This window comes from Taurulus bubalis, assembly GCF_910589615.1.
Source record: "Taurulus bubalis genome assembly, chromosome: 12".
NCBI lineage: Eukaryota > Metazoa > Chordata > Actinopteri > Perciformes > Cottidae > Taurulus > Taurulus bubalis.
The window spans coordinates 19,061,525-19,086,416 of NC_136600.1; the positions used below are offsets into that span (position 1 = coordinate 19,061,525).

Below are 24,892 nucleotides of genomic sequence, written 5' to 3' on the forward strand. Positions count from 1 at the left end.
ACTGACGACGTGTAGTCAAATATTTAACTAAATGATTCAATAGATAATAGTGTTAGTCAGATAACTAAAGCGGGGAATTAAGAACAAAAATATAGAGCTTTATATATTTTATGTATAGCATTCATTTCCATTAATCAGTTGATAAAATCAATTCAAACTTTATTATTTCACAAATTTAATCTTTTCACGCTATACGTATTCATTTAATTAGTAATACTATGTATTGATGTATTCGGTTTTATTTTTGATTTGTCAGATAATCTTTTATTAAATAATGTAATAAAAAAATAGAATATATCATGAAAACTCCAAACTAACATAATGTAAAACACTTATAATAAAATAATAATGTTATCAGACCAAGTCCAAAGTACAACTAAATGTATCAATAAATAATATTTTAAGAAAAATAAAGCTTTAAAAATAATTTCTTAATTTGTCCTTCACCACTAATCATCAGTGTATAGTATAAATCAAATCTTTTTTACATTTACTTTTCTTTTTATATTTTATTTATTTAATTTGTTATATATTTATAATATTATTTATGGTGTATTTGTTGTAACCAGCACTTTTTTTCACATTTATCATGACACCCAATTTTCCATCAAGCACTTTACAAAACACTGCATTCTGGGAAATATGCTGATCTTGTTCCTTTACAAATGTAATGCAACACAGGTGTTTTCAATCACCTTGTTGATTAGACCTCTACTTAGGTGGAAGTTGGGTGGAGCTTTATGAGAAGAACTCAAATCAGACCATTTAAGTGAAAACACCTGTGTGGGCGTAGAATACAAAGGGGCTCTTATTTCATTCAGATCATTAGCATTTCAAATCAAAGGACTGTAAGTCAGGAGAAGTTATGTTTTTAAGTTCTTAAAAGGTTCTAAAAGTTAAAACTACAAAGCTGATTTTTCTTGAAATTAATCAAACGTGTGCACCACATTTCTGTGATGTTTTTTAGTTTGCTAGCTCTTATTCTTCCCAAAACATTTACAAAAACCATAGCATCTTTAAATGAGAAGTCATAGCCTGGTTTCAAGCGTGTTGCAAACAATATTAAATCAGTCACACATGCTCAAACATCTGGTCCACATGCCCTCGCTCTGTGCTTCGTCTCACTCTGCACATGAACTGCTTTAATTATTAGTTCCCTTCTGTGGTTTTTGCTTGTGACATTTATGTTTGTTGCACAAACATGCAGCCTGCTCCTCCTGCTCTCATCTAAGGACCTCTTGCTCCATCTGCAGCCCAAAAAATAAACTGCTAGCGAGAAGTAGGTATGAAAAGGTTACCTGTTTCTATGTAAATTATTCGGCAGGTTGAATTTTGAACCTTTTCATTATTAATTAAAGGAAACAAACAGCTTAAATGAAATCCTCAATTCTTGTAAAAAAGAAAACAAGATTTTTGTTTTGGTTATCACTTTGGCCCTGTCTTGTTTGTATCTTTCAGGGGTGTCTTAATTTGTTTGTTTTTACTGAAGAGTAACCCAACCACCACCTCTCCTAACAGCTGCAGGTGTTCTTTGAGAAAACAATACAACCTTCAATACTTAGGGTAACTTTGGGTTTGTGACACCACACATCTTTGCGTCACACAATTGTACACATTTCTTTTTTGATTTCTCACTATTGTTTTTTCTTTTGAGATATACTAATTTAACGTCTTCTGATTTCTAAAATCTATTCAAATGAATAAACCATTGCTCATAACATTTGTAATATATGTGCATTGTGCAATCTATAATGAAGGATTGTGAATACATTTTACATCACAATCCAAAAAGGTTGGGAATGAAATATCTGCACGACTTATGTGGGCAACACTGTCTTTTCACAACTGCTGCCAAATTTAGAAATAATCTCTCTCCTGCTAAACCGGTTAGACTGGTGGTTCACATGAACATTAATATAACAAGGAAGTATCATAACAGCACTAGTAGTGCTTCCAATAACTCGTGAATACTTCGATGCAGGTCCGTGATGACTTTCCTTTAACCTTCAGTTTCCCTGTTTTGCGTATGATCTGGTCCTGTACATATGAAGTGCAGCTTGGCGAGATATAAAAGTATTTTTTCCAGACTACTCCACCGGTGAAGACCGGCAGCTCAGACATGAAGCGCTCAGCTCTCATAATCCTGATGATCAACAGATTCTGTGCCTTTTCGCAAAGTAAGAATGAGTTTCACATTTAATACTTGGTTTTCGTAGCATTAATAAGCTACTTATGGAAACCAAGACAAGATCAAATAGAAGCTTCTTGCTGTAAATCTATGTCCTTATAGGTTTATACATGTTTAATTTTCTGTATATTTCTACTGTTTCCAGTTCCCCATGAAGTTCTCTATGTTGTGGGCTGCTTTGAAAATGGGACAACTGAAGCTCAGTTTGAGTTTGATGCAGAGGAGCTTCTATATGTGGACTTTGACAGAGATGAGGTTGTTTACAGTATACCCAGATTTCTTAGTGACGACCCAAGCAAAGTTTTTAAGAATTACAAAGTATTTCGAAATGCTAAGAACAACAAGCAGGTGTGTGTAACAATTGTTAAAACCTTCAACGTGGTGGAGAAACATCCACCAGAAGAAATGGGTATGTTAACCTCAACATTTCTCTCTGTAGTGATGTGATTTTGTGTTTTTGATATGATTTTTAAAAATGCTCCTTTGACCCACTAAAGACCCCCCTGAGAGCACCCTCTACCCTTCAGAAGAAGTTCAGCTGGAAGTTGAAAACATCCTCATCTGCTTTGTGAATCATTTCTACCCACCTGAGATCAAAGTCAGCTGGACCAGAAATGGCCGTCTGGTGTCGGAGGGGGTGTCACTCAGTCGATATTATGTCAATAATGACCAAACCTTCCACCAGTTCACAACCCTGACCTTCACACCAAAGGAGGGAGATATTTACAGCTGTACCGTTGAACACTTGGCTTTAGGCAGGCCTAAAACAAAGATCTGGGGTAATTGTTTTCATCTAGTGAAGCCACTTAAATATTAAAGTATTACAATGATTTGTTGTTAAATACTTTTTTTTGCGTCTGCAATGATGCTTTTTTTTACTTTCCCCCACAGAACCTGACTTCAGTCATCTAAGTCCTGGACCAGATGTTTACTGTGGATTGGGCCTGACTCTGGGCTTGTTGGGAGTCGCAGCTGGAACATTTTTTATGGTTAAGGGACATCATAGACAATAATTTAGAAGATAACCATGAGAATATACACATGCAATCTATGATGAAGGTGCACATGCATTTTACACAAACTCATTTTCAAAATGAAATGCTGAATTCATAAGCCATAAAACACACCTACTCCACTATGTACACTCAAACCAAAACGATCAATATTTAAGACATTACTGAATGTCAGGAAGGGCTTTGGATTTACACATTGTATGCAAAAAGGTCTTCTAGTCTTAACCTTTATAAAACAGACCGATTTTTAGGCCTCTGCTCGAAAATTGCATACCCAAACTAAAAAGGGTGTATCTCTATTTGAATAATTTTGGTGTTATAATAAAATGCTACAGATGTGATATTTTTTTAAGATGTGTAAGTCTATATGTTACTGGTTACGAGTAAATGAAGATGACACACAGCAAAAATGAAAAGGTTTTAGGTTCGCTTAAAAAAAAGGGCAGTTGTAAGGTCTAAACCTCTCCCAAATCATAGCACAATCTTTGAATATTCTCTCTGCAAAGTTTGACTTTGATAAAGTGAAGCAGAACAAAATTAGAGAGGGTTTAGTACAGAGAGAATTCAGGCGAATGCCCATTTCAGACGAATGCAAATGCCCATTTTCTCCAAAATGGGCATTTGGGCACATTTGGAGACATCTGTGCCATTGGATTTTTCTCATATACCAAATCATATATTTCACTTGTATATTACTTATTGTGTTAAATACATTCAAATACAGCTGTTTTGGTTATGTTGTTTAATATGTTTTATTATTATTTACAGTTTTAAATAACAATCTTTCAGTTTTTATTTAACTTCTTTGGAATACATTTATTGGCATTTTTGTTTGCCTTGTCGTTGTCGTTGATTTAAACATTATCGCGTAACATGCTGTCTGTTGTCTCACTGTTATCTCTAACTTTATTAAACTGAGGTTTCATTTATACACTAACTTTTCTTGACCATAAAATAACCTTCATTTAATCAGGTAATCATATTCAAGATCTCTTTTGCAAGAACGCCCGATATGATATGATGTGGAAATGATGTAATGAGGCTGACTTTGCAGGAGACCTTTTATAAACACAAATGACAGAAAGTAGTTCCCTTCTTGTTGCTAGTGAAGACCAGCTTACTTTTTCATATGTAGTACACAGTAATGAGGACGATATTTATCTCCTGTAATGAAACGCAATGCACGATGATAAACTGCATCTAATTGTTTAAGATATGAGAATTAAATATATATTCAACTGACAATATGGTTGACTGTAATCATTTTCCTGTCCTCAAGTAAAAAGCAGTGATGAAGATAAACCAAGTTCACTTTCTTTAAGAATTGTACAACTTTGAGGTGCTATATTTCAGAGGGAAATATTCTACTTCACTACTACTACTACTTTAATGGGGCAGCTTTGGTTACTGTTTACAGATTACATTTCCCTTATAAAACAGTATATAAAGGTACTTAAACTAATCTTCTCCTCCACAAGCTATAACATTAAAATGCCATGTAAAATATGACTGGCCATTCTGCTGCATAATAACTACTTTGACTTTTGATCATTTAAATATTGTTTTCTGATAAGACTTATTTGTTCTCAAGTAACATCTTAAATGCAGATCTTATACTTGTCATGATGTATTTTGTATTGCAGCATTATGGCAATATCTGAACCACTGGCAACATGTTAAAATGCTAAACATTAATACATGTTTTGTGCTTACTGCTGTCTTCTTAGCACTCACTGAGTTAGTTCAGATATAGGTTAGATTTTTGATTGTGTTTAGATTTTTTGAACGTTCATGCAGTTAACCACTAAAAGTGCTGTTAGCTGCTTTAATTCAAGATTAAATGAAAATTAGTTAGTTTATCCACCAATGCTGAGTCAGAATACTGGACACGTGTGTTGCCACACCTGTTTACATGAATGGTGCACAGCACTTTTACTTCCTCATGTTTTCAGTGCGAGATAAATTCACTTCGTCTAATTTGTCTTTTCCCCATATGTAATCATGCGTGTTCACAGCTTCTTTTCTTTGCTGTTTCTGCTCCTTTTATGTTCAAGAGCTGGTAAGTAACCTAACATTAAAATAGAAGCTGTTATTGTTTATTTGTGTTGCTGTTCACAACAGCACTATTACCTATCAACGTGTGTGAGAATTTCTCCATTAGCTAATACTTGTTGGCTTCATGTTACAGAAGCTATCTTTGGTCATGGTTTGTGTCGGTGCCAGTATAGTTCTTTAGATGACGTCATTTATTTGGAGCAGTACTACATCAACAAGATGCTTCTGCTCCAATACAACAGCACTTTGGGAAACTTTACCGGCTACACAAAGACAGCAATAGATATTGCAGATCGCTTCAACAAAAGACCTACTTTCATGAGCAAAATGAAAAGGAAAGAGGAGAAATGCAAAAACCTCATCCCATTCACATTGGATCTCCTTTCAAAACCAGGTGACTTTGTGTTTTGAAACTCTGGTAAGGCTTTCGATGACAGCCTGCAAATTATGGTGTAGTTGTTTAGTATATGTGTGGTATCAATAAAATACTTACTGGGCACATATAGCAGGACAAATACAAGTGAAAAATCTATATATAATAAGGGGTTAACAACTTTTTAAGAGGGAGAAATAAACTAGTGTGCACTAAGTGCATGCAAGTATTTTCTAAATTACTGATTACTTTTTAATCCATTTAATAATTATGAGATAAAGTAACGAACTGAATTGATGTATATTGGGAAAATTACAGTATATGGAATAGTTCATCATATACATGTTTTTACCAGCTTTCTTTAAAAAAAAACATTCATCAGGTGTCTTCCCCAGGGTGTCGAGCTGAAAATATTCATGGGTGCTTTTTAAAGAAAGTTGGCAAAAACATGGACATGATGAACTATTCCGTAAACTGTAATCTGGCCAATACAGTTAGTTACTTTATCCCATAATTATGAAATAGGTATGCAGTAATTTCTGTAACTAAGGAACCGATCTATCTTATGTACACTGGCACCCACATACCCAGTGTACATAAATCGTCATGTGATTTGTTTTCAGGCTTGCTCGTATGGCCGGGAATCTTTTGAAAACGATGCTGAAACGCCTGTGTGGACGTATACCGTTTTTGTTTTAAAACCCCGGTTTTAAATGGAAACGTATTAGTTTGGATTTAGCCTTAGTCTGTCTTCCGCCCTAGGCTTTTTTCTTCTGCCTCCCATTGATAACCATGAAGTATTTAATTGGAATATTATATGAACAACATATTTACACGATAATTTGTGGGCTGTTATCTTAAGTATTACCAAAACCCTTAGCATTTTTGGTGCTGTATAAGTGACAGTTATGCTGTTTCACGCCAACGTGTTTGTCTATTGCTTGTCTTTCCCCAAGTGGAGCCCTCCGTCAAGCTGAGGTCAGTTGATGCAGCAGGCAGTAAACATCCAGGCCTGCTGATCTGCAGTGTGTACGGCTTTTATCCCAAACAAATCAGAGTGACTTGGCAGAAGAACGGGAACAATGTGACATCTGATGTGACATCCACTGAAGAGCTGTCCAATGGGAATTGGCTCTACCAGATTCACTCATATCTGGAATTTACACCCGGACCTGGAGAGAAAATCACTTGCATGGTGGAGCATGCCAGCCTCACAGGGCCCAAGCTTTATGAGTGGGGTAAGAGAGTGACAGGAGGAGTTCTCATCAATAAAAACCTAACAGAGACAGTAGACGACTTCATATTCAGTTTTTAAATCTAATATAATGTTTTTGAAAATGTTTGTTTTCAGACCCAGCAAATAAGTCACAGAGGAACAAAATTGCTCTCGGGACAGCAGGGCTGCTGCTGGGTCTGGTGTTTTTAGTTACTGGACTGATTTACTACAAGAAGAACAATGCTGGTGAGAGACAAGATCAAATGAACCAAAAAAGGACACAGTGCTACAGTGTTAGCAGCTGAGTCAAAGAGATTGTGGAGATAAATAGTATCTAAAGACTACAAAGACATAAACAGAACATTCTGCTTTTGATGCCACTGTAACATTGCATCACTGTTGCCTGACGCGCAACACATAGACATCCCTGCATTGATGCATTTCTGTCAGAAAAGATTCATAATTTCATCATCTTTTAAATTGTAGAGCATGAAAGTCAACACCAACAGTAATTATTTTCACAAAACCCATCAGAGTTCATGTAGAGCCTCTAGTTTTCAACACTTTGCAACACCAAATTATTATGACTCAAAATCAATGAGTGACTTTCTTTTTCTTTTTCTTATTCTAGGCCGAGTATTGGTGCCAACAAGTTAAGGCGGACTGCCACTTTGGCTGAAACATATGTTATACAAGCCAAAATGTAAAATAATCCAACGGTGGAAATCTCACCAAAATGGCAGAGGATTGAATAAATAAGAAGGTGTGAAGTCCCACAGTACAGGAGGGTGATATGATGTGTACGATATATAGAGGAATACTTTGTGTTGAATGGGTAAATCTATTAAAAGTAAGCTTTTAATGAAGTTTGAGGAAATAGTATATAAAGAATAAAAAATATCTTGTCAAAATCTTCTTTTGAACTGTACACATTGTCATAATTTAAGAGAACGTACTTGCTGTGCTGATGCATACTACAAGATAAAGAACAGTTTCCAGGTGAGAACCAAGATTAAATTAAATCAAATGAATCTAACAAATGATAAATAACGATTGCCCCGAGCTTCTTAATTTCGGAACAGGACAAACAACAATGACGTTGCCAACGAGTTAACATAGGTTATGGTAGTTTGCATTTAACAGCTGTCCTGTTAGTTTGTTTAAAACTATCTGCGTCAATAAACTGTTCTACAGGTTTTAAACACGAAACAGACATCTGAAGTCAGAGAGGCCTGTGGGGTTTTGTACGAGGACCATTATAAAATCCAATCTTTATGCACAGATATCCTTAAATGACTTACTCTTTGTCATGTTAACATTTAAAAAAAAATTGTTATATTCATCAAAACCCCAAAAGCACTGTTACAAACTTACTGTACATGACTCACTTCCCTTGCATGAAAGTAGGTCAGGCTTGTAGGCAATGGAGCCCTCAGTCATGGCTGTAGCCCTCAACAAGGTTGAAGGCTACAGCCAGACTGAGGTCAGCAATGCCCACTGCTGAAGTGCCCACAAGCTTGACCTACTTTCATTGCTTAAAAGTATGTCAGAATTGAGGGCATTGCGGCCCTCAGTCATGGCTCTAGCCCTCAACAAGGCTGAACAGATTGGACACACTAACCTTGTTTACTACTCACACAAAATAAAGAGAGGGAAAAGGATTGGGAGTAGGAATCGGAAAAGCAACGCAAAAGAAAAGCAACAAAAACTGACTTGACACATGCTGCATGGGTTGTCTTCTGCTAGGTCACACTACAGGGGACTGGTTTACTTTCTTACTGCCCAGTTAAGTTACCATCCTTATTGTGTTCATGTAATGTGGTTTGTATGTATATATACATATATGTATATGTATATATATATGTGTATATATATATTTGATCAATCACAACTTTGTTTTATGCATGTGTTATTGGAAATGTATACACATGCTAAGTTTAACAAACAGATTCGTTCTAAGTTTTTTCTTGTATTTTAAATGTTCTCTTAGGTACCAACATAATGTACAAAAATAGCCTACAGGATTTATCAATAATAAATCGAGAATAATATCATTATTAACATATGCATTCTAACCACCACAACTAAAGCTATTTATCTATCTATATATATATATATATATACGTATATATATATATATATATATATATATATATATATATGCATACATACATATATATATATATATATATATATATATATATATATATATATATATATACGTATATATATATATATACATATATATATATATACGTATATATATATATATACATATATATATACGTATATATGTACGTATACATATATATATATATATATACACATATATGCCATTTTAGTCATTTTGTCCATGTTTTCTCGACGACAGCGTCCAGGGTTTAAATCTCCCATATCCCCGTTCCTCTTTATGCGCATGCGCACTCTGTAATAATGAGTCGATTTGGCTTCTATTTTATTTTCCTCTTCTTGCTAATCAAAAGCCCGAGTTTGATCCTTTTCTTGTGTTTCGCCATTTATGTTTACATTCATTACAGAACGCGATAAAGAAAAAAGAAAAAAAAAGATAATTTGAGGGGGAAAATAGATACGAATTGATACCAGCTCGTGTTACAAGACGGCGGATGTACAGCGTTATCACCGTGGTTTCTTTTCAGTTTACAAACACGTCACGAGATATCTCGTCCTTGTCACTGCGGCTCTGCCTGGCGTCAGTCTGAAGTGATGGACTGTGCTGTTCCCGTCTCGGAGGTCGGACCAAAAAACTCAACCAAAACACCGGAGAGGGCGTCGCGGTTACATTACCGAGCCGCGATAAGAGGCGAGATGCGCGATAAGAGGCCGCTATAAACACACAGATACAGAGGATGTCTGCAAACAGCCTGCGCTCAACGACCAGAGAGCGATTCTGCAAAACAGCCGGTAAGATTTAGAGACACTGTTTGATTTTAATGACCTGCTGCAACAGGTGAAATAACCTAAGACACCTTAAATGTGTGCACGTGGAGACTTCCTATCTTCTGTTACTAATCCACTTATTTATTTGCTCCACTTCATGGAGTTCTAACACACCATATATGTATATCTAACTTTATTCTACTTTACATCGGCCAGTGGTGAAAAGTGAGAACATTTTGATACTTATTGATTTCAAGAGATTCAATATTTTATTTCATATGTATACTCCAAATACACTACATTTCAGTGGAAAAGATGGTTCCTTTAACTCCACTGCATTTATTTGACAGATTGGCCAATGTGTGAGAATATACTTTTTTTTTTACACAAATGCAAAATTTCAAAACCCTAAACAGTGTATAAAATATCTGCTGGCCCAACTACAACATTAAAAGATTAAAAGCCAATGCATCAGTGATGATTAACCAATCAGTTAATACATTATAACTCTGACAGAGACCATGTTCCCTGAACAGGGAGTGTTTTTGATTTAGTACTTAAAGTCAATTTAGCACTTCCATACTCAATTGCCATTTTAAATACTTAATGTATTTTCCAAGTGTATCCTACTTTTAATTCAGTAAAGGATTTGCATACTTCACCCACTACTGAATGTACCTTATTCTACTATAATTACCTATTATGCTGTCTTCTATTGTGCATTATTCCACCATACTTGTATTAATAAACAATTGATTCATTCATTATTAAATTATCTTTTCTTTTTAGGATAAAAGGTCAAACTTCTATGTAACTTTACCAACTAAAAGTCACATTTTATTTTTCTAGGGTACTATTACCACATTAACTGTAAAGTTAACTGACTGGAGCTGCAAGTAAATACTTCTTGTATAATGTATAAACTAGTGCCTTGTTGTCTTCCCCACAGTTCTTCTCTGACGATAGCAGTGACCCTGCCTGTGTGTTCAGCTCAATGGGTGGCTTACTGTCAGTTTGGCTGTGCAGCAGGGCAGACAGCAGCCCTCTCTCCTCCTCATCAGCTTTCCCCCCTCTGGCTGTCGCGACATCCTCTCGTCTTGCTGTCACTCTGAACTCTTTCCCGGCTGCTCCAGACAGTCGCTCACACTGGAGCTCAGTGCACTGCTCCCCTCACTTCCGGCTGTCTGCCTGCAAACAGGAAGTGACACGTTCACCTGTTGAGCTGAGCAGCGACGGGGTAAGAGCAGAAATGGGGGTGAAGAGTGGGCTTCATGTCTGGGAGCTGCTGTGGAGCCCCAACCACAGAGGTAGCCATGCCGTCATGGGCATTTCCAGGCAGATCTGTCCCCTGCAGGCCTCAGGCTACAATGTGCTAATTGGCCAAGACTCGCAATCCTGGGGTTGGGAACTCAAAACCAATCAGCTCTGGCATGCTGGGCAGAGTCTGGGACCTTACCCAGGAATGGAGAAGAGATGCCACTCTGAGGCTGTAGAGGATTTTAGGACACAGTCTTTCACTGCATCACACCCAAAGACGGTACAGACACCGCTTCCCATCCCTGAGCGCGTCCTGCTGGTCCTGGACGCCGATGCCGGGACTCTGGGATTTGTTGTTGATGGCAGCTTCCTTGACGTTGCTTTCAAAGACCTCCCTCGTGGAGTGGAGCTGTTCCCAGCTGTGAGCAGCGTGAGAGGAGGATCCAGCATACGACTACAATACCTGAACGGCGCCACGCGTGAGTATTACGTTTTTTACACAGATTGGTTAGATCTACATAAGTGGTTCAAACACCAAAACTAATATTGTATCTCTTCCTATCTACATCCCAGGTGATCCCCCTGCCTTGATGGATCTATGTGGACATTCAATTCGACAGTTTTTAGGGCAACAGAGGCAAAGTCAAACGGACAAACTGCCTCTACCCCCTTGTCTCCAGCACTACTTGCTTTCTACTCATTAATGTACACCTATTCATGCACAAACACAAACAATAGGAAACATTTTGTCAATCACTGAAGTTTACCAAGAATTTCTAGATAGATTTTTATCTGAAAAAGGATGTAAACACTGTCATACAAATGAATATATTATTATATGCATTTCACTGAGGTTTAAAAGTATTAACAGTGAGCTGGGGGCATTTTCTTTCTGTTTCTTTCTATAATAAATTACTCCCATTTGAATTCAAATTTGTCATTATTACTGTTTTACAGTTTCAATTATTTTTTGAATGAGAAAAACATAAACCACATTCAGGAACAAGAACTAAATTATTATAATGAAGAAACGGCGATTCTATGGTTCCCAATAAACACAGAAGTCTTTATGAACCCACATCTGCTTTCACTGACTGTATACACACGGAGGAAATGATGAAACAGGCTAATGCTGGTAAAAATACATATTAAAAGAGTCATGATTAGCTTTACTCCTAACAGATTAAGAAGTGGCCAGATAACAGGAAATTAAAATTGTGTTGACGCTCTCGAAGGTCAGAGAGATTTAAATCTTGACATTACACTCAATTATACAACTAAATGAAACCCATTGATGCCTCAAATGACATGAAACGGTTGCTTCTTTTATTCATTAAATAATTACTCCGAACAAAAGTATGAATGAATTACATTTCAGAATGAATCGATATTACTCAATGATAAAAAATAAAAAAAACTGCATAAATTCAGTTGCAACTTTAAATGAGCATCTGAAATTAAAGATGACTCAGACACATAGTACACACTCAGTCTAGCAGGAATGGAAAATGATTGAGTGGCAATATGACAAAGGAACCGAGCTGCGCTGGAAAACTGTTTATTTTGAACGTCACTTATCCTGACGCTGTAAAGTCAACGCTACTATAAATAGACCCGTAAGTGACTGATGTGTGTCAGCTAGCTAACTTCCTACAGCGTCGTGATTTACGGTAGTTAACGCCGGCGAGCTCGGCTCAAGCTAACGGTAACTAAGTGAAGTTGCCCGGCAACGGTAACTAACTAATGGGTAACGATAACTAACTAACGGGTAACGTTATCAACGGTAACTAACTAGCGGGCAACGGTAGCAAGCTACTCGCCGAGCTAACATTAAATGGCGGACATGTTGGTCAATGTATTGCCCTCAACTGATAACTGGCTAAAAAATGTGTTTCAGAAAGTTAAATGGAATAATTGTGTTTAAAAAAAAGACTGATTAAATTATGAGCTTTATTATTATTTTCACTGTTCTTAACCAGTGGTTATGACGGAACTGGAAAGTCTGAGAGGAGGAGGAGGAGGATTGAACGTTGGACCACCGGGCATAAATGGAGATGAAGAAGAGGAGGAAGACTCACCTACGGTAAACTCAGACGTCACACCGGCAGAGTAGTAGCTACATAGTTGTAGCAGTCATATGCACACTGTATGTTTTTTTTGTATTCCCAGGTCTTACTCAGTGTTTTAGCCCAGCATGGACAGATGGGCCTCTGCTTCTATGACAGCAAGAACTCCTCTTTACGCTTCATGAGAGACACTGCGGACACCTACGAGCTCCACCTGCTGGCCAGAGGTACACAACACACCGCCTGTTTCTCACTGTCAGTCTCTTCATGGTTCTCACGTATTTTCAATAGCTCATAAATAATGATGGTGTCTAGAAACTGATCGTTGTGTATCTCGTACCTCTTTCTTTGTATTCAGTCATCCAGGAGGTCGGCCCTCATGTCATAATCACTAGTGCAAAGCAGGAGCACTGCATGACAAGCTTCCTGCAACAACTTGGTGAGTGTCGGGATACATTATCTTGGCACGGGACAGAAAAATACCACACACAGAAAATGTTGTTTTGGCATGATATGAGACAAGAGTAGATTCTGGGTCAAGGGAATTAAATAAGATTAGGGATGCTTGACCCTGCAGCCAGATAGTGTGATAAGAGAGAAACATGATTGTATGGCTGTTATACACAGCTTTAAAATGCTTTTACTGAGATTATAGGGACACAATTATGACATCATATTTTTTCATTTGTTTTTGAAAACTTGCCTCTGTTGTATCCCAGGTTCAAACCCTGACTACAAACCTGAGGTCGTTACTTATCCATATATGGACTTTGGTAAACAGACGCCCACCTATAATATCAAATATACACACCAATTTTAGGCAGGAATGAATTTCTTTTGCTTTAAAATAGCAGAATTTTCCACAATGAATGATTGATTTTGAGTCCATTTTGAATGTTGCAGGTCTGGAGGTCGGTAAGCAGAGGTTACTTTCAGCCCATCTGCCTTTCCTTCCTGCCTCTATTTCAGACAGAGACAAAATGTCCTACCTCTCCTCCTGTTTCTCCTTTGACTCACCCCTGATGGTGAGTCAGCTGTCTACACGTCATCCTATCCATCATTCCATCGTTGTGCAGGAGCTGACTCAAAACACAAAATCGTTTGTGTGTGTGTGTGTACATTTGTTGGGGAAGCTGAGGGCAGTGGGCGCTCTGCTGAAATGTCTGGACAGGAGGAGAGTGGGAGTGGAGCTGGAAGACTGCAGTGTTGGAGTTCCTATCCTACAGTTCAACGCCTACACGCTGTAAGACACATGTAGCTTTGCGCACACACACACACACACACACACACACACACACAAACGTAATGAGGACCTTGAAAGAGTTTTGTCAATGACGGAATGTTTTTTTTAACCACTTTGTATTTAGTGACACAGATTTTAATCTGTGAACGGTATGCATTTGTGGCATTGTGTTTCATATTCCATATCTTATACCTTATTTACAGTATTATATTTTCTCTATACAATCTAGATGACCATCTTGTGAGATGCAGATGTTTTCATGAATGAAAATGTTACTTCTCTGAAATGTGCATTGTTTCTTCCCAATATAGTAAAGGTGTGGTTTGCATTGACCCAGATACCTACAGGTAAAATTGTTCTCTATTACATAGATTAATTTTACCAGACATATGCATGTCCCTTAAAGCTGACGCTGATCTCTGAAATGTCTTGTTCATTGTTCCATAACTACAACCTACAGTGCAGCTGTGTAGTACATTTTAATTTGACTATTGCTTGTGGAAGAAGTATTGCTTAACCAGGATCTTTCATTTTACCTTTGCTCTCCTGACCTATGGTGTATACTTTCTTAACAAAAGCAAAACATGTAGAAAGAGACAAGGGGTGGTTTAGAAATCACCATGGACTTTGTATTTGTTTCAGTGTACTGCAGGTCTTCAAATCAGAACTCCACCCGTCGGTGTACAAGCTGCATTCAGGTGAAAAGGAAGGACTCAGTCTTTATGGTATGTGGCCCTGAAAGTGTCTCTCTCTCTCTTTCTCTCTCTCTCTCTGTCTGTCTTATCCGATGGCGTTTACAAGAAATACATGTTCAGTTAGTACATGTTTGTCTGTTGCAGGGATACTAAACCGCTGCAGGTGCAAGTTTGGCTCCAAACTGCTACGGTGAGAAACACCTGTGTTGTTTTATTATGTAATTTATCAACAAAAAATTAACAAAAAATGATGAAGAGGCCTTTACTTCTTCAAAAGTGAATATAAGTATTTTATTACATAAGGCTGTTGTATACATAAGTCCTCCGTATTAAGTTAAACTAAACTTCACCACCATGCTGTGTAACAGTATTGATGTCAGATACCTGTTGTAATGCTGCAGCACCACCACTACTAAAACTAGTATTATGACTACTTCTAATAGGCAGGGTAAGTTTATACCAAATTAAATATAAAAAGCCTCTGCATCATGTACACACGACAATTGTACTGAATATACACATTATATAAACATAACTATCTGTTTAGAATTATCATGTAAAATGAATTAATTTCTGTGTATCAGTTAAAAATATTGTTTTTGTCTCAGGTTTGCGTACCACTGCTTGCATCTATGGCAACAATATAAATGTTTTAGCTTCTCCAACATGATGCTTCATGTGGTATGGCACAGTCAGAAATATTTTGGTGATTTTGATTCCATGCTATGATTATTGTAGGATTATTGTAGGATTTTTCTTTCCATACACACGACACCTGGTTAACGCTGGTGGCTGAGGCAGATAAAAGATGGAACGTTTACTAGTTTGTACTATTTCCTTTAAAAGCACCAGAAGTGTTAGTGCAGTGGTTCTTAACCCTAATTGGAGGTAGTGAACCCTGCAAGCTTCATCAGTGCATTCACCAAACCCTTTGTAATTGAAAAAAATAAATATGATTTCATCAAAACATAGGTATATATTTTGTTAGTGCACAAAATGAACCATGCATCAGTTGCACACAAAATCACTGTGTTCAAAGAACAAAACCAACAAAACATGAATTTCACACAAAAACATAATTCAATGAATATTTATTACAAATCAATGTGACTTTTGCTGTTGCCTTTCAGATACAAGTTCAGAAATGCAAGGCTTCACCTTGGCAAGTGCCACTCTCCTTTTCTTAGTTTTCATGTCTACCAGCCAGCCGGGCAGGTAACCAGCCATACAGCTAACCAGCTGGCAGGGCAGGAAACCACATTCCACGAAAGATCGTTGTCTCTGAAGTCATCCACGAGTTTCTTCACATTGACTAAAAATAAAAATCTTCCTTTATCTCGTCGTCTTTCATATAGCGCACAAATACAACAAGCTGTCTTAGATTGGAAACGCCGGTGGAGTCGAGTTGGAGGCTGAATTTAGCTGGGCTTGAAATCAGATCTGCAACTACTTGAGCAAAGGTGTCAGCGCTCATGTGAATCGGGCTATACTGTGTGTGTCTTGACCCCTGCCGAACCCCTGAGAGTGACTCGCCAAACCCCTGGGGTTCAATCGAACCCAGGTTAAGAACCACTGTGTTAGTGGGCTCCTCTCCTTTCAGCCAGTGGTTTCTGCGGCCAACACAGGACCTGGCCGTGTTACACAGGAGACAGGAAGTGATACGTTTCTTCACGTCACCTCGGAACTCTGATGCCCTCAGCACCCTGCAATCCTCGCTACGCAACATCAGTAACATACCAGTAACTATTCTGACTCATGATCTTTTCCCCTCCCACATCTGTGATAATCTATCCCTTTCCACCTGAACCCCCTGAACAAAGAAAGTATGACTCTGCCTGAAGGTCTGTGTGCTTGTGTGTGTTAGACTCTTCTGCGGAGGATGTCTCTCTCTCACACCAAAGTGTCCGACTGGCAGAGTCTCTACAAGGTTGGAGCAACAGTTTTACCACACACACCTTATCCGTTTGACAGGGTCTGTTGGATGTGTGTGAACATGTTGTGTTTGTGTGTGTTTGTCAGACAGTGTACAATGTGGTGTGTATCAGGGACACGGTGCGACACCTGCCTCAGTCCATTCATCTCTTTCATGATATCAGTGAAGGTTTCTCTGATGACCTCCACCATATTGCTTCCCTCATCAGCCGAGTTGTGAGTTTCACACAAAATCTCCTGGCGTTTGTAGTCAGTAGTTTACCATTGTTTTGCAGTGTTAATGAGTCTGATTGTTGATTTGTAACATGTAGGTGGATTTTGAAACCAGCATAGCTAAGAACTGCTTCACCATCAAACCGAACGTGGACCCAGCAATCGATGAGAGTAAGTGCCTCCATACTGGACTCAAAGCTGGAACAGTCACATTACAAGTGAAAAGGCCTGATCAAATCTCACCATGTGTTTTGAGCCTGTGTTGATACGTTTGTATGGTGGCTGATTTAAAGTCCTAACCATGCTCCCTCCCTCTGACAGAGAAGAGAATGATGGTGGGGTTGTCTGACTTCCTGACGGATGTAGCCAGAAGAGAGCTAGAACACCTGGACGCTCGCATTCCCTCCTGCTGCGTCATCTACATCCCTCTGGTCTGAGCTTCATGTCGACGCAGCTACCAGATGATCTTTCAAACAATACCATTTATATTTACACATCTGGCTTGAGCCCACATTCTACTGTATAACTGGTGGAAGCACTCTGGTCAATATGTATTTGTTAAATTCTCCTTACAGATTGGATTCCTACTGTCTGTCCCTCGCCTGCCTAGCATGGTGGAGAAAGAGGATTTTGAGATAGAGGGGCTTGATTTTATGGTTTGTGTAGGATCTTGTCAACATGTATTTTTTGGTTTCTTTTGTTTGTGATCTTCAAAATCACAAATGCCATTGTGCTGTAATATTGTTTCCTGTGTCCATGTGTGCTAGTTTCTGTCAGAGGACCGTCTGCACTACCGCAGCCAGAGAACAAAGGAGCTAGACGACCTCTTAGGAGACTTGCACTGTGTCATTAGAGGTTTTTTGCCTTCTTACTAATAGAAAAAGTTCCCCTGATAGCTGTGTACCTGACGTTGTACTGCTGAAGGCTTTCATGATTGTACAATTTCTGTTTCTCAGATATGGAGACAGCAGTGATGACACAGTTGCAGAGCGCAATCCTCGAGAGGAGCGCCTCCCTTTACAAGGTCGGTGTGCACTTCCAGGTCCCAGTGTTTCAAACATGATCCCACGATGATGAAATGATTGTGTCCATGAAACTTATTGTTGTTAATGTGTGCAAGAGGAGTTGGTTCTGATTAGGTAACATATTTTCCTTGGTTGCATATGATTATAAAACAGGTGTCTCTACGAGTTCTTTTTTTAAGTGATATTTGTCTCATGACTATTGCAGAGTTTATTGTTATTTTTTAGGGCAGAATGAGTATTAAGTTCAGATGATGAATAATTGTTTTTCCAATATTATAGCCGTTGTTGTTAAAATGTTGTAGCTATTTTTGCACTTAGGCAATTACATTTTTTTTTTTAAACAATCAGTTTCATAATAAAAACAGATTGCAGGGTTTAAAATCTCTCTTTTGAGAATTTAACACTCACACTCCCTCACTGTGGTTACAATGGATTCCCATAACAGCAAGTGTCAAAAACACAAATGAAATGATCGCACTGTTCCTGGAACACGATGCACTTCTTTGTTGTTTATCTGTAGGGTCAGTACGTTCCAACTACTCACATTGCTCACCAAGATTTGACTAAATACACAGCCGCTGTCTCTTTTGTACATGTACAACTAACACTCTACGTTTGTGATCTCTTGCTGCTCTTTCAAGTCAAAACGTGTCTGTTCAGGGCAGTCTGGGTGTTAAAAGTGTGTGTTGTGTAGGTTCTGGATCTCATTGCCGAGCTGGACTGTCTGATGGCTATGAGCACCGCCTCTCAAGAGTACGGCTACACCTCACCCAAACTCGCCAACCACAGAAAGATAACAGTCACACAGGGCAGGTAGGCATTCACACACTAGATGGAAACAAGTATCCAGGTATGCCCGTTCGTCATGTGATGTAAAATGTTTCATGAAAGTACCATGGGAAGTATCATGTCATGTAAGCTAATCTAGCATTGGTTACTTATCACATACAGTACACGCGCACACACACACACACAAACCTAAAGTTCTTTTTTGTGACGACATTGCAGTACAGGACTGATACATGTCTGTATTTGCTCTAGACACCCGCTGTTAGAGCTGTGCTCTCTTGTGTTTGTGGCCAACTCCTTCCAGAGCTCAGAGTCGCAGGGCAGAGTCAAGATCATCACCGGCCCCAACTCATCTGGCAAGAGCATCTACCTCAAACAGGTGGGACTGTCAACAAAATAAACAATTGGTTCATCTCAGTCACAGTCACCATGCTAAACTGCTTCTGGTATTGACTAGCTCTAATATACTCTGCCTTTTGTGTAACTGTGAAAGTCCAGTGACTCGAGGAAAAGTGGTAGAGAGTACTTGTTAAAAGAAATCTACATAATTACACATAATCTGCTTTCAACATCTGTTTCTTCAGCGCCTATAGCTGCACTAGATAATAGTAACCTCAACATTTAGTTAGATAATGACATGATGTTCAAGATTTATGTTTTCCCTTTCCTAACTGTCTGACTGATTAATTATTGGTATCAGAAGAACCCTTGAAGCTGTAATTTACTAATTAATCAGAAAACACTTTTAGAGCACTATAATTAAGAAGAAGAAATGATCCTTTTATTAATCCCCTTGGGGAAAATTGTCTCTGCATTTACCCATCTTTAGTAATTAAGGATCAGTGTGCTGCCATGAGGCCCCCGGGGAGCAACTGGGGCTTCAGTGTCTTGCTCAAGGACATTTCGACATGCGAACAATGGGGAAACCAGGGATCAAACCGGCTACCTTGTGGTGTCAGAACAACCACTCTCCCCATGAGCTACAGCCGCCCCAAGGGAGACAATAACGTTTCTTAATGAGAACGTCTTCATTTTATACTTTATTCGGAGGAGCTTTGACTTCTGGACTGATGTGACTCCCCTCCCACTTGTTTAAGTTCACACTACAGCACTTTTCATCCAACCCTGACTTGTTCTGATTTTACTTTGTCAGGTTGGTCTGATTGTGTTCATGGCTCTGATTGGCTCAGACGTGCCCGCCAAGGAGGCAGAGATTGGTCTGGTGGATGGGATTTTTACCCGCATGCAGAGCAGAGAGTCTGTGTCTGTTGGCCTCAGCACCTTCATGATAGACCTCAACCAGGTACCTAACACACTCTCACACACACACACACACACACACACACACACACCTTTATGCACCCAAGCTTATGCGTGTGTCTGTGTGTGTGTGTGTGTGTGTGTGTGTGTGTGTGTGTGTGTGTGTGTGTGTGTGTGTGTGTGGGTGAGGAAATAAAAGATCTGAACTTCCAATGCTACTGTCCTCCAGCTACACTCCCACTCTCCACCTGTCAAGACATTTTTATAGAGCAACTGCTGCCTGCAGCCAACACACACACAATAAAACAAAATGTAGTATCATTGTGTCTCTATTCTCCAGATGGCCCATGCTTTCAACAGCAGTACTGGCAACTCTTTGGTTCTCGTCGATGAATTTGGAAAGGGAACTAACACAGTAAGAGAAAATTGTTCCAGCACTTTGTGAATTAAATACATATGTATACACATAACAAGGACAAACAGTGTCATTATTGTGTAGCGCCTGAAACCAATCCCAGCCAGGATCATCCAATTTAGAGCTGCAGCACGAACAGACCTTCAGGTCAGCCCAACATGTGCCACCCATCAGGAAGAAAACAGCAGCAGCTGTTCAGACCAGCAGATATTGAGGCGTTAATGTGCGCCATCTACATGTAAAAGAAGTTGTGCAACCAGCAGGAAAAGACTGCTATTTTTCATTTAGGTTCATAAATACTTTTTTTTATATATATTTTGGCAACTGGGTTATATTTCCTGCTGGATACTAGGAAAAGTTCAAGTTCACTCTGAGTAACATTATCTTCGCTGTCCTCTGTCACTGTTGCCAGGTTACTCTGTTAATGCTGCAGTGCTCTGTAACGGCTGTCAACTTAAAAGGCGATAATATGTAAATGATGTGTCCACAACTTGTTTTCACTGCTCCATGTGGCCAAATACAACCTGTTATTGCAGGTTTAATCATAGATTAATTAAAACAAATCCCCAAAAACTAACATATGGTGCTTTAAAGCCACAAACTCAACTATATTTCTGTTTCTTCTAAGTACTATTTGTACTGTCCGCTGAATGCTTGATTTAAAAACCCCAAAAGTGCACTGGCATAAAAACAACAGCTTTACAAGACAGGGTAACGCTCCGGTGCATGTGTTTAAATTCAAGCAGCTAAAGCCTTCTTTGCCTGTACGTGGTGTCAGGTACCATTTATCCGCAAGGCCTGCTTATTTTGTTGCGAGTTACACCCCTTCCCCATCTTTTCTATCTTTCTACTGTACACTATCAGAAATAAATGCAAAATGCGGCACGAAAAAAAGGTCTACATCTGTAGATCTAAACTGCTGCTGCTGTTGCTGGCCCTTCCCGTGGGTGTTTGTGGAAAATGTGCAACCTATTTATATGACAAAAGGTTTTTTCTTTTTTGATTAAAATGTAGATACATTATAATTACTTACAGGGAGAATTTATATTGTTGTGTGCTCACATGTACTCATCAATACATTAGCATCAGATAAGGTGAAAAAAAAATTGTAATACTGTTGCTCTATCATAAAGAAAGAGGACATTTGGGTGGGGGACCTTTTTAATCCAGAGAACAATGGACAAGAATGTTCTCTTAATTGGTTTATTTGCAGCACCAACTCAAGCTCAGGCCAGCAAGGGTTTGTGTAAAGAGCTTAACCTGTATTAAGAAGGTTGAGTTTGACCTACAGGAGCTTTATCCTCGCTCAGAAACAACCAACTGCTTATTGTTCCCCTTCAGGTGGATGGACTCTCTTTGTTGGCTGCATCGATCTCTCACTGGCTGAGAAAACCTCCGGTGGATGTTCCTCATATCCTGTTGGCTACCAACTTCCACAGTTTGATGCAGCTGGGCCTGTTACCCTCCTCTGGCCTGCTATCTCTTCTGGTGCTGACAGAGACTCAACTGAGCTTGCATAATGATGAAATGTAGCCTGAAGCATTTTGTGATTGTGCTCAGTCAGGTTTCATGATAATAAACTAATGTGCTGCAGAAAACCTCAAATGACCAACTAGCTAATGAGACACTTTTTTTACCTCATTATTTTATTTATTGTGTGTGTGTGTGTGTGTGTGTGTGTGTGTGTGTGTGTGTGTGTGTGTGTGTGTGTGTGTGTGTGTGTGTGTGTGTGTGTGTGTATGTATGTGTGTGTGTGTTAGACTCTGGAGACAGCAGTGGACGGGGATGAGTTGGTGTTTCTGTACCAACTGAAGGAAGGAATCTGCCAGTCCAGCTATGCTGCCAACATCGCTACACTGGCAGGCCTGCCAACTAGCCTTGTGCAGAGAGGAGTGGAGGTAAACACACACACACACACAGATATGCAGAAGCATGATCACATAGACCAACTGTGTGTGTGTGTGTGTGTGTGTGTGTGTGTGTGTGTGCTTGATCAGGTGTCTGAACTCTTCAGGACGGGAAGACTCATCCAGCGTATTGACAAAGCATCATCGGACGAGCAAACAAACCGGTTCGTTAAACTTCAGCTCCACAGAATGACAAAGGAAAACCAACAATTGTATGTGAAACAGATGTGTGTGACCGACAGGTGCAGGTCTTTGGTGGAGGCTTTCCTGAGCCTCGACCTGGAGGACAAAGATTTGGACCTTCAGCGCTTCATGAAAGAGGAGCTCCTGCCCTCTGCTGGGGAGCTGCTGAACCACCACTGAACTGTTCGGCAAACATGTTTCTGAAGCTCTGTGGTCAGTTTGTTTGTTCGCCATTGACTGTTTTCAGCTAGTCTTGGGAGACGACTTTAACTGATGTTCCACCTCTAAATACAATCATTATATTACAGTATCTATTACAACTGCACGCGTTCTTTAGTTGAAATGCCATGTTAAATATAGTACAAACAGATTTGCACTTTGGTTGGATTAAAGTCTTTATAAATGAATGAGTTCATGCCATAAAATAAGTAGTATTTTCAATTTCAGGAAACAAAATTCTGTCAACATAAACATGACAACATAAATAAGAGCAGCTTGTTTACTGTGATCCTGTTGAGGCTTCAGAGAGGTGCCAGGTTGTTAGGACGGCCACAGTGAGATACAAAAGTGTGGCGATTGGAAGTTTGTGCGCTGAGTTGCAAAAGGGAGTGTTGCAGCAGTATTTGGTCATGACAAAGATGGTGTTGTTAGAGAATAGCTCCACAGTGGTCTCCACGTCACACTCGTCTTCCTTCACACATCCCAAAGTCTTAACATCCAGAGTATCAGCTGTGAAGACAAGACGGTTCGTTTTCAGTGTAACATCTCCAGGTAAATAAAAGTTTTCCCTCATAACATTTGCACTCTTTCTCTTGCTTAGATGTTAATTAATAGACGTAAACTGATTTGGCATTGTCTTATCCAACACACCTGCCTTCCCTCGGCCCGTGTAGCAGCGTTCGCCGGCGCTGCAGTTGGTTTCGGTGGTATAACAGGCATCCCAGAAGCCCAGGTCACAACGGAAACACTCCAGAACCTCTTCATCCTGTACAAATCCCACTGACTCCATGAGCTGCTCAAGCTGCTCCTCTTCCCCACCTGAGTCCAAGAAACCGCACAGAAACAGGACAGTTGGATACAGTAGTTAAATTTGAGTTTTAACACCAGAAATTTTGAAAGAACACGCTGACAAATGAGAAAGCCACAACAAGATAATTAGGGGGAAAAATCTACTTAATTATTGTTGCCATATTGAGTAAAACTGACAAACGTTGTCTCATTTAGATTGCAAACTTGTTTTGCAAGAAACACCAAGATTACAGGATAAAAAGATGAACAAACAAGCCAAGGACAAAGAATATGCACTTATTAACAGTTTAATGGATGAAAATCTTTGAATTATTCAGATTTCGAGACATTTACGTAATGTGTTGTTGGACACATTTATTATTCAGGGGGTGCTGAATGTGTGAAAGTATTGGAGCGTTGTTGAAGGACATCAAGCCAAACTGATGAGGCACATTCTGCCGAATACTTGAGCATCTCCCTCTCTGCAGCAGCCTGGAATCTGTTTCTTTGAGTGGATAACTTGTGTTTTTCAGGGTGGGGTCCATGTCTTAGGGCAGCATCATGTTTGTATTAACCAGACAGATACTGGAATTAATAGAAAGAGTTGGCAGCAGAACGTTGTGCAGGAGTGGAACAAACCCGTATTATTCCTAGCGCCATATACTGCACAATCCCTCAAAATAACATAACTTGTATCACACAATCGCTCTTTAAAATGCAGAGAGGCTTCTTCCTACAATTAATAATTCATTGGCAGTGTGAAATATGTGACAAAGCACAAACACTTTTCTCACTGCTTATCAAATGTGACTGAAAATCCCTTTATAGTTCAAGTCGTGACTTCAAACTCAAGCTATGTCGTTTTACATTCAAATAACTGCGGAGTCGGTATATTTGGACACAAACGGGATTATCCACGTAGTTTTGGATGTCACAGCATCTCTCTGTCCGAGCCCAGCACTGGCTGGAGAAAAGGGCTACTCTCCATCTCTGGTTTCAGTGAGACTCATAATCCTTATCCTCTCTCATCTTGTTAGCTAGTGCTAGCTCAGGTGAACGAGCAGACAAAAGAGTAGTGAGGTTGGGTTCATTATAAGAGCTTAAACATTACTAAATCGGCACATTGCCAGTTTATCTATCTGGTGCCAAATGCAAT

General features: G+C 39.1%; 4 protein-coding genes across 5 annotated transcripts; all 4 read left to right on the forward strand.

Moving 5' to 3' along the window:
- The first annotated feature begins 2,040 nt into the window (after window positions 1-2,040).
- On the forward strand, window positions 2,041-4,439 carry LOC306744895 (H-2 class II histocompatibility antigen, A-U alpha chain-like). The gene is made up of 4 exons (XM_079227596.1): window positions 2,041-2,177; window positions 2,334-2,597; window positions 2,686-2,967; window positions 3,080-4,439. Exons 1-4 carry the CDS (start codon window positions 2,120-2,122, stop codon window positions 3,199-3,201), a joined length of 726 nt encoding a protein of 241 aa, XP_079083722.1. The 5' UTR covers window positions 2,041-2,119; the 3' UTR covers window positions 3,202-4,439.
- Window positions 4,440-5,202: 763 nt separating this feature from the next.
- LOC306744934 (H-2 class II histocompatibility antigen, E-S beta chain-like) lies at window positions 5,203-7,750 on the forward strand. 2 transcript variants are annotated; one of them, XM_079227640.1, is made up of 5 exons: window positions 5,203-5,260; window positions 5,499-5,650; window positions 6,586-6,867; window positions 6,981-7,091; window positions 7,477-7,750. In XM_079227640.1, exons 1-5 carry the CDS (start codon window positions 5,247-5,249, stop codon window positions 7,500-7,502), a joined length of 585 nt encoding a protein of 194 aa, XP_079083766.1. In that variant the 5' UTR covers window positions 5,203-5,246; the 3' UTR covers window positions 7,503-7,750. The 2 variants fall into 2 exon arrangements, with proteins under 2 accessions (XP_079083766.1, XP_079083765.1); XM_079227639.1 differs by lacking the exon at window positions 5,203-5,260 and having other exon boundaries at window positions 5,403-5,650.
- A 2,972-nt stretch (window positions 7,751-10,722) lies between these two features.
- LOC306744330 (SPRY domain-containing SOCS box protein 4) lies at window positions 10,723-11,704 on the forward strand (the record flags this gene model as incomplete). The annotated part of the gene is made up of 2 exons (XM_079226948.1): window positions 10,723-11,479; window positions 11,574-11,704. Exons 1-2 carry the CDS (start codon window positions 10,738-10,740, stop codon window positions 11,702-11,704), a joined length of 873 nt encoding a protein of 290 aa, XP_079083074.1. The 5' UTR covers window positions 10,723-10,737.
- Window positions 11,705-12,984: 1,280 nt separating this feature from the next.
- On the forward strand, window positions 12,985-22,908 carry msh5 (mutS homolog 5; the record flags this gene model as incomplete). Its single annotated transcript, XM_079227309.1, has 24 exons — window positions 12,985-13,083; window positions 13,170-13,293; window positions 13,425-13,505; window positions 13,786-13,839; window positions 13,970-14,091; window positions 14,200-14,309; window positions 14,621-14,656; window positions 14,952-15,034; window positions 15,149-15,194; window positions 16,605-16,743; window positions 16,869-16,931; window positions 17,024-17,152; window positions 17,248-17,320; window positions 17,471-17,580; window positions 17,725-17,805; window positions 17,917-18,004; window positions 18,106-18,173; window positions 18,869-18,987; window positions 19,216-19,342; window positions 20,117-20,266; window positions 20,564-20,638; window positions 21,980-22,126; window positions 22,399-22,536; window positions 22,636-22,908. The coding sequence occupies 24 exons, from the start codon at window positions 12,985-12,987 to the stop codon at window positions 22,906-22,908; spliced, it is 2,535 nt and encodes an 844-aa protein (XP_079083435.1).
- Window positions 22,909-24,892: the final 1,984 nt, after the last annotated feature.

Coding starts and splice junctions, on each gene's coding strand:
- LOC306744895 (XM_079227596.1), top strand. CDS start 2,120: ATGAAGCGCTCAGCTCTCATAATCCTGATGATCAACAGATTCTGTGCC. Junction 2,598..2,685: donor ACATCCACCAGAAGAAATGG/GTATGTTAACCT, acceptor GACCCACTAAAG/ACCCCCCTGAGAGCACCCTC. Junction 2,968..3,079: donor GCCTAAAACAAAGATCTGGG/GTAATTGTTTTC, acceptor TTTCCCCCACAG/AACCTGACTTCAGTCATCTA.
- LOC306744934 (XM_079227639.1), top strand. CDS start 5,476: ATGCTTCTGCTCCAATACAACAGCACTTTGGGAAACTTTACCGGCTAC. Junction 6,868..6,980: donor GCCCAAGCTTTATGAGTGGG/GTAAGAGAGTGA, acceptor GTTTGTTTTCAG/ACCCAGCAAATAAGTCACAG. Junction 7,092..7,476: donor CTACAAGAAGAACAATGCTG/GTGAGAGACAAG, acceptor TTCTTATTCTAG/GCCGAGTATTGGTGCCAACA.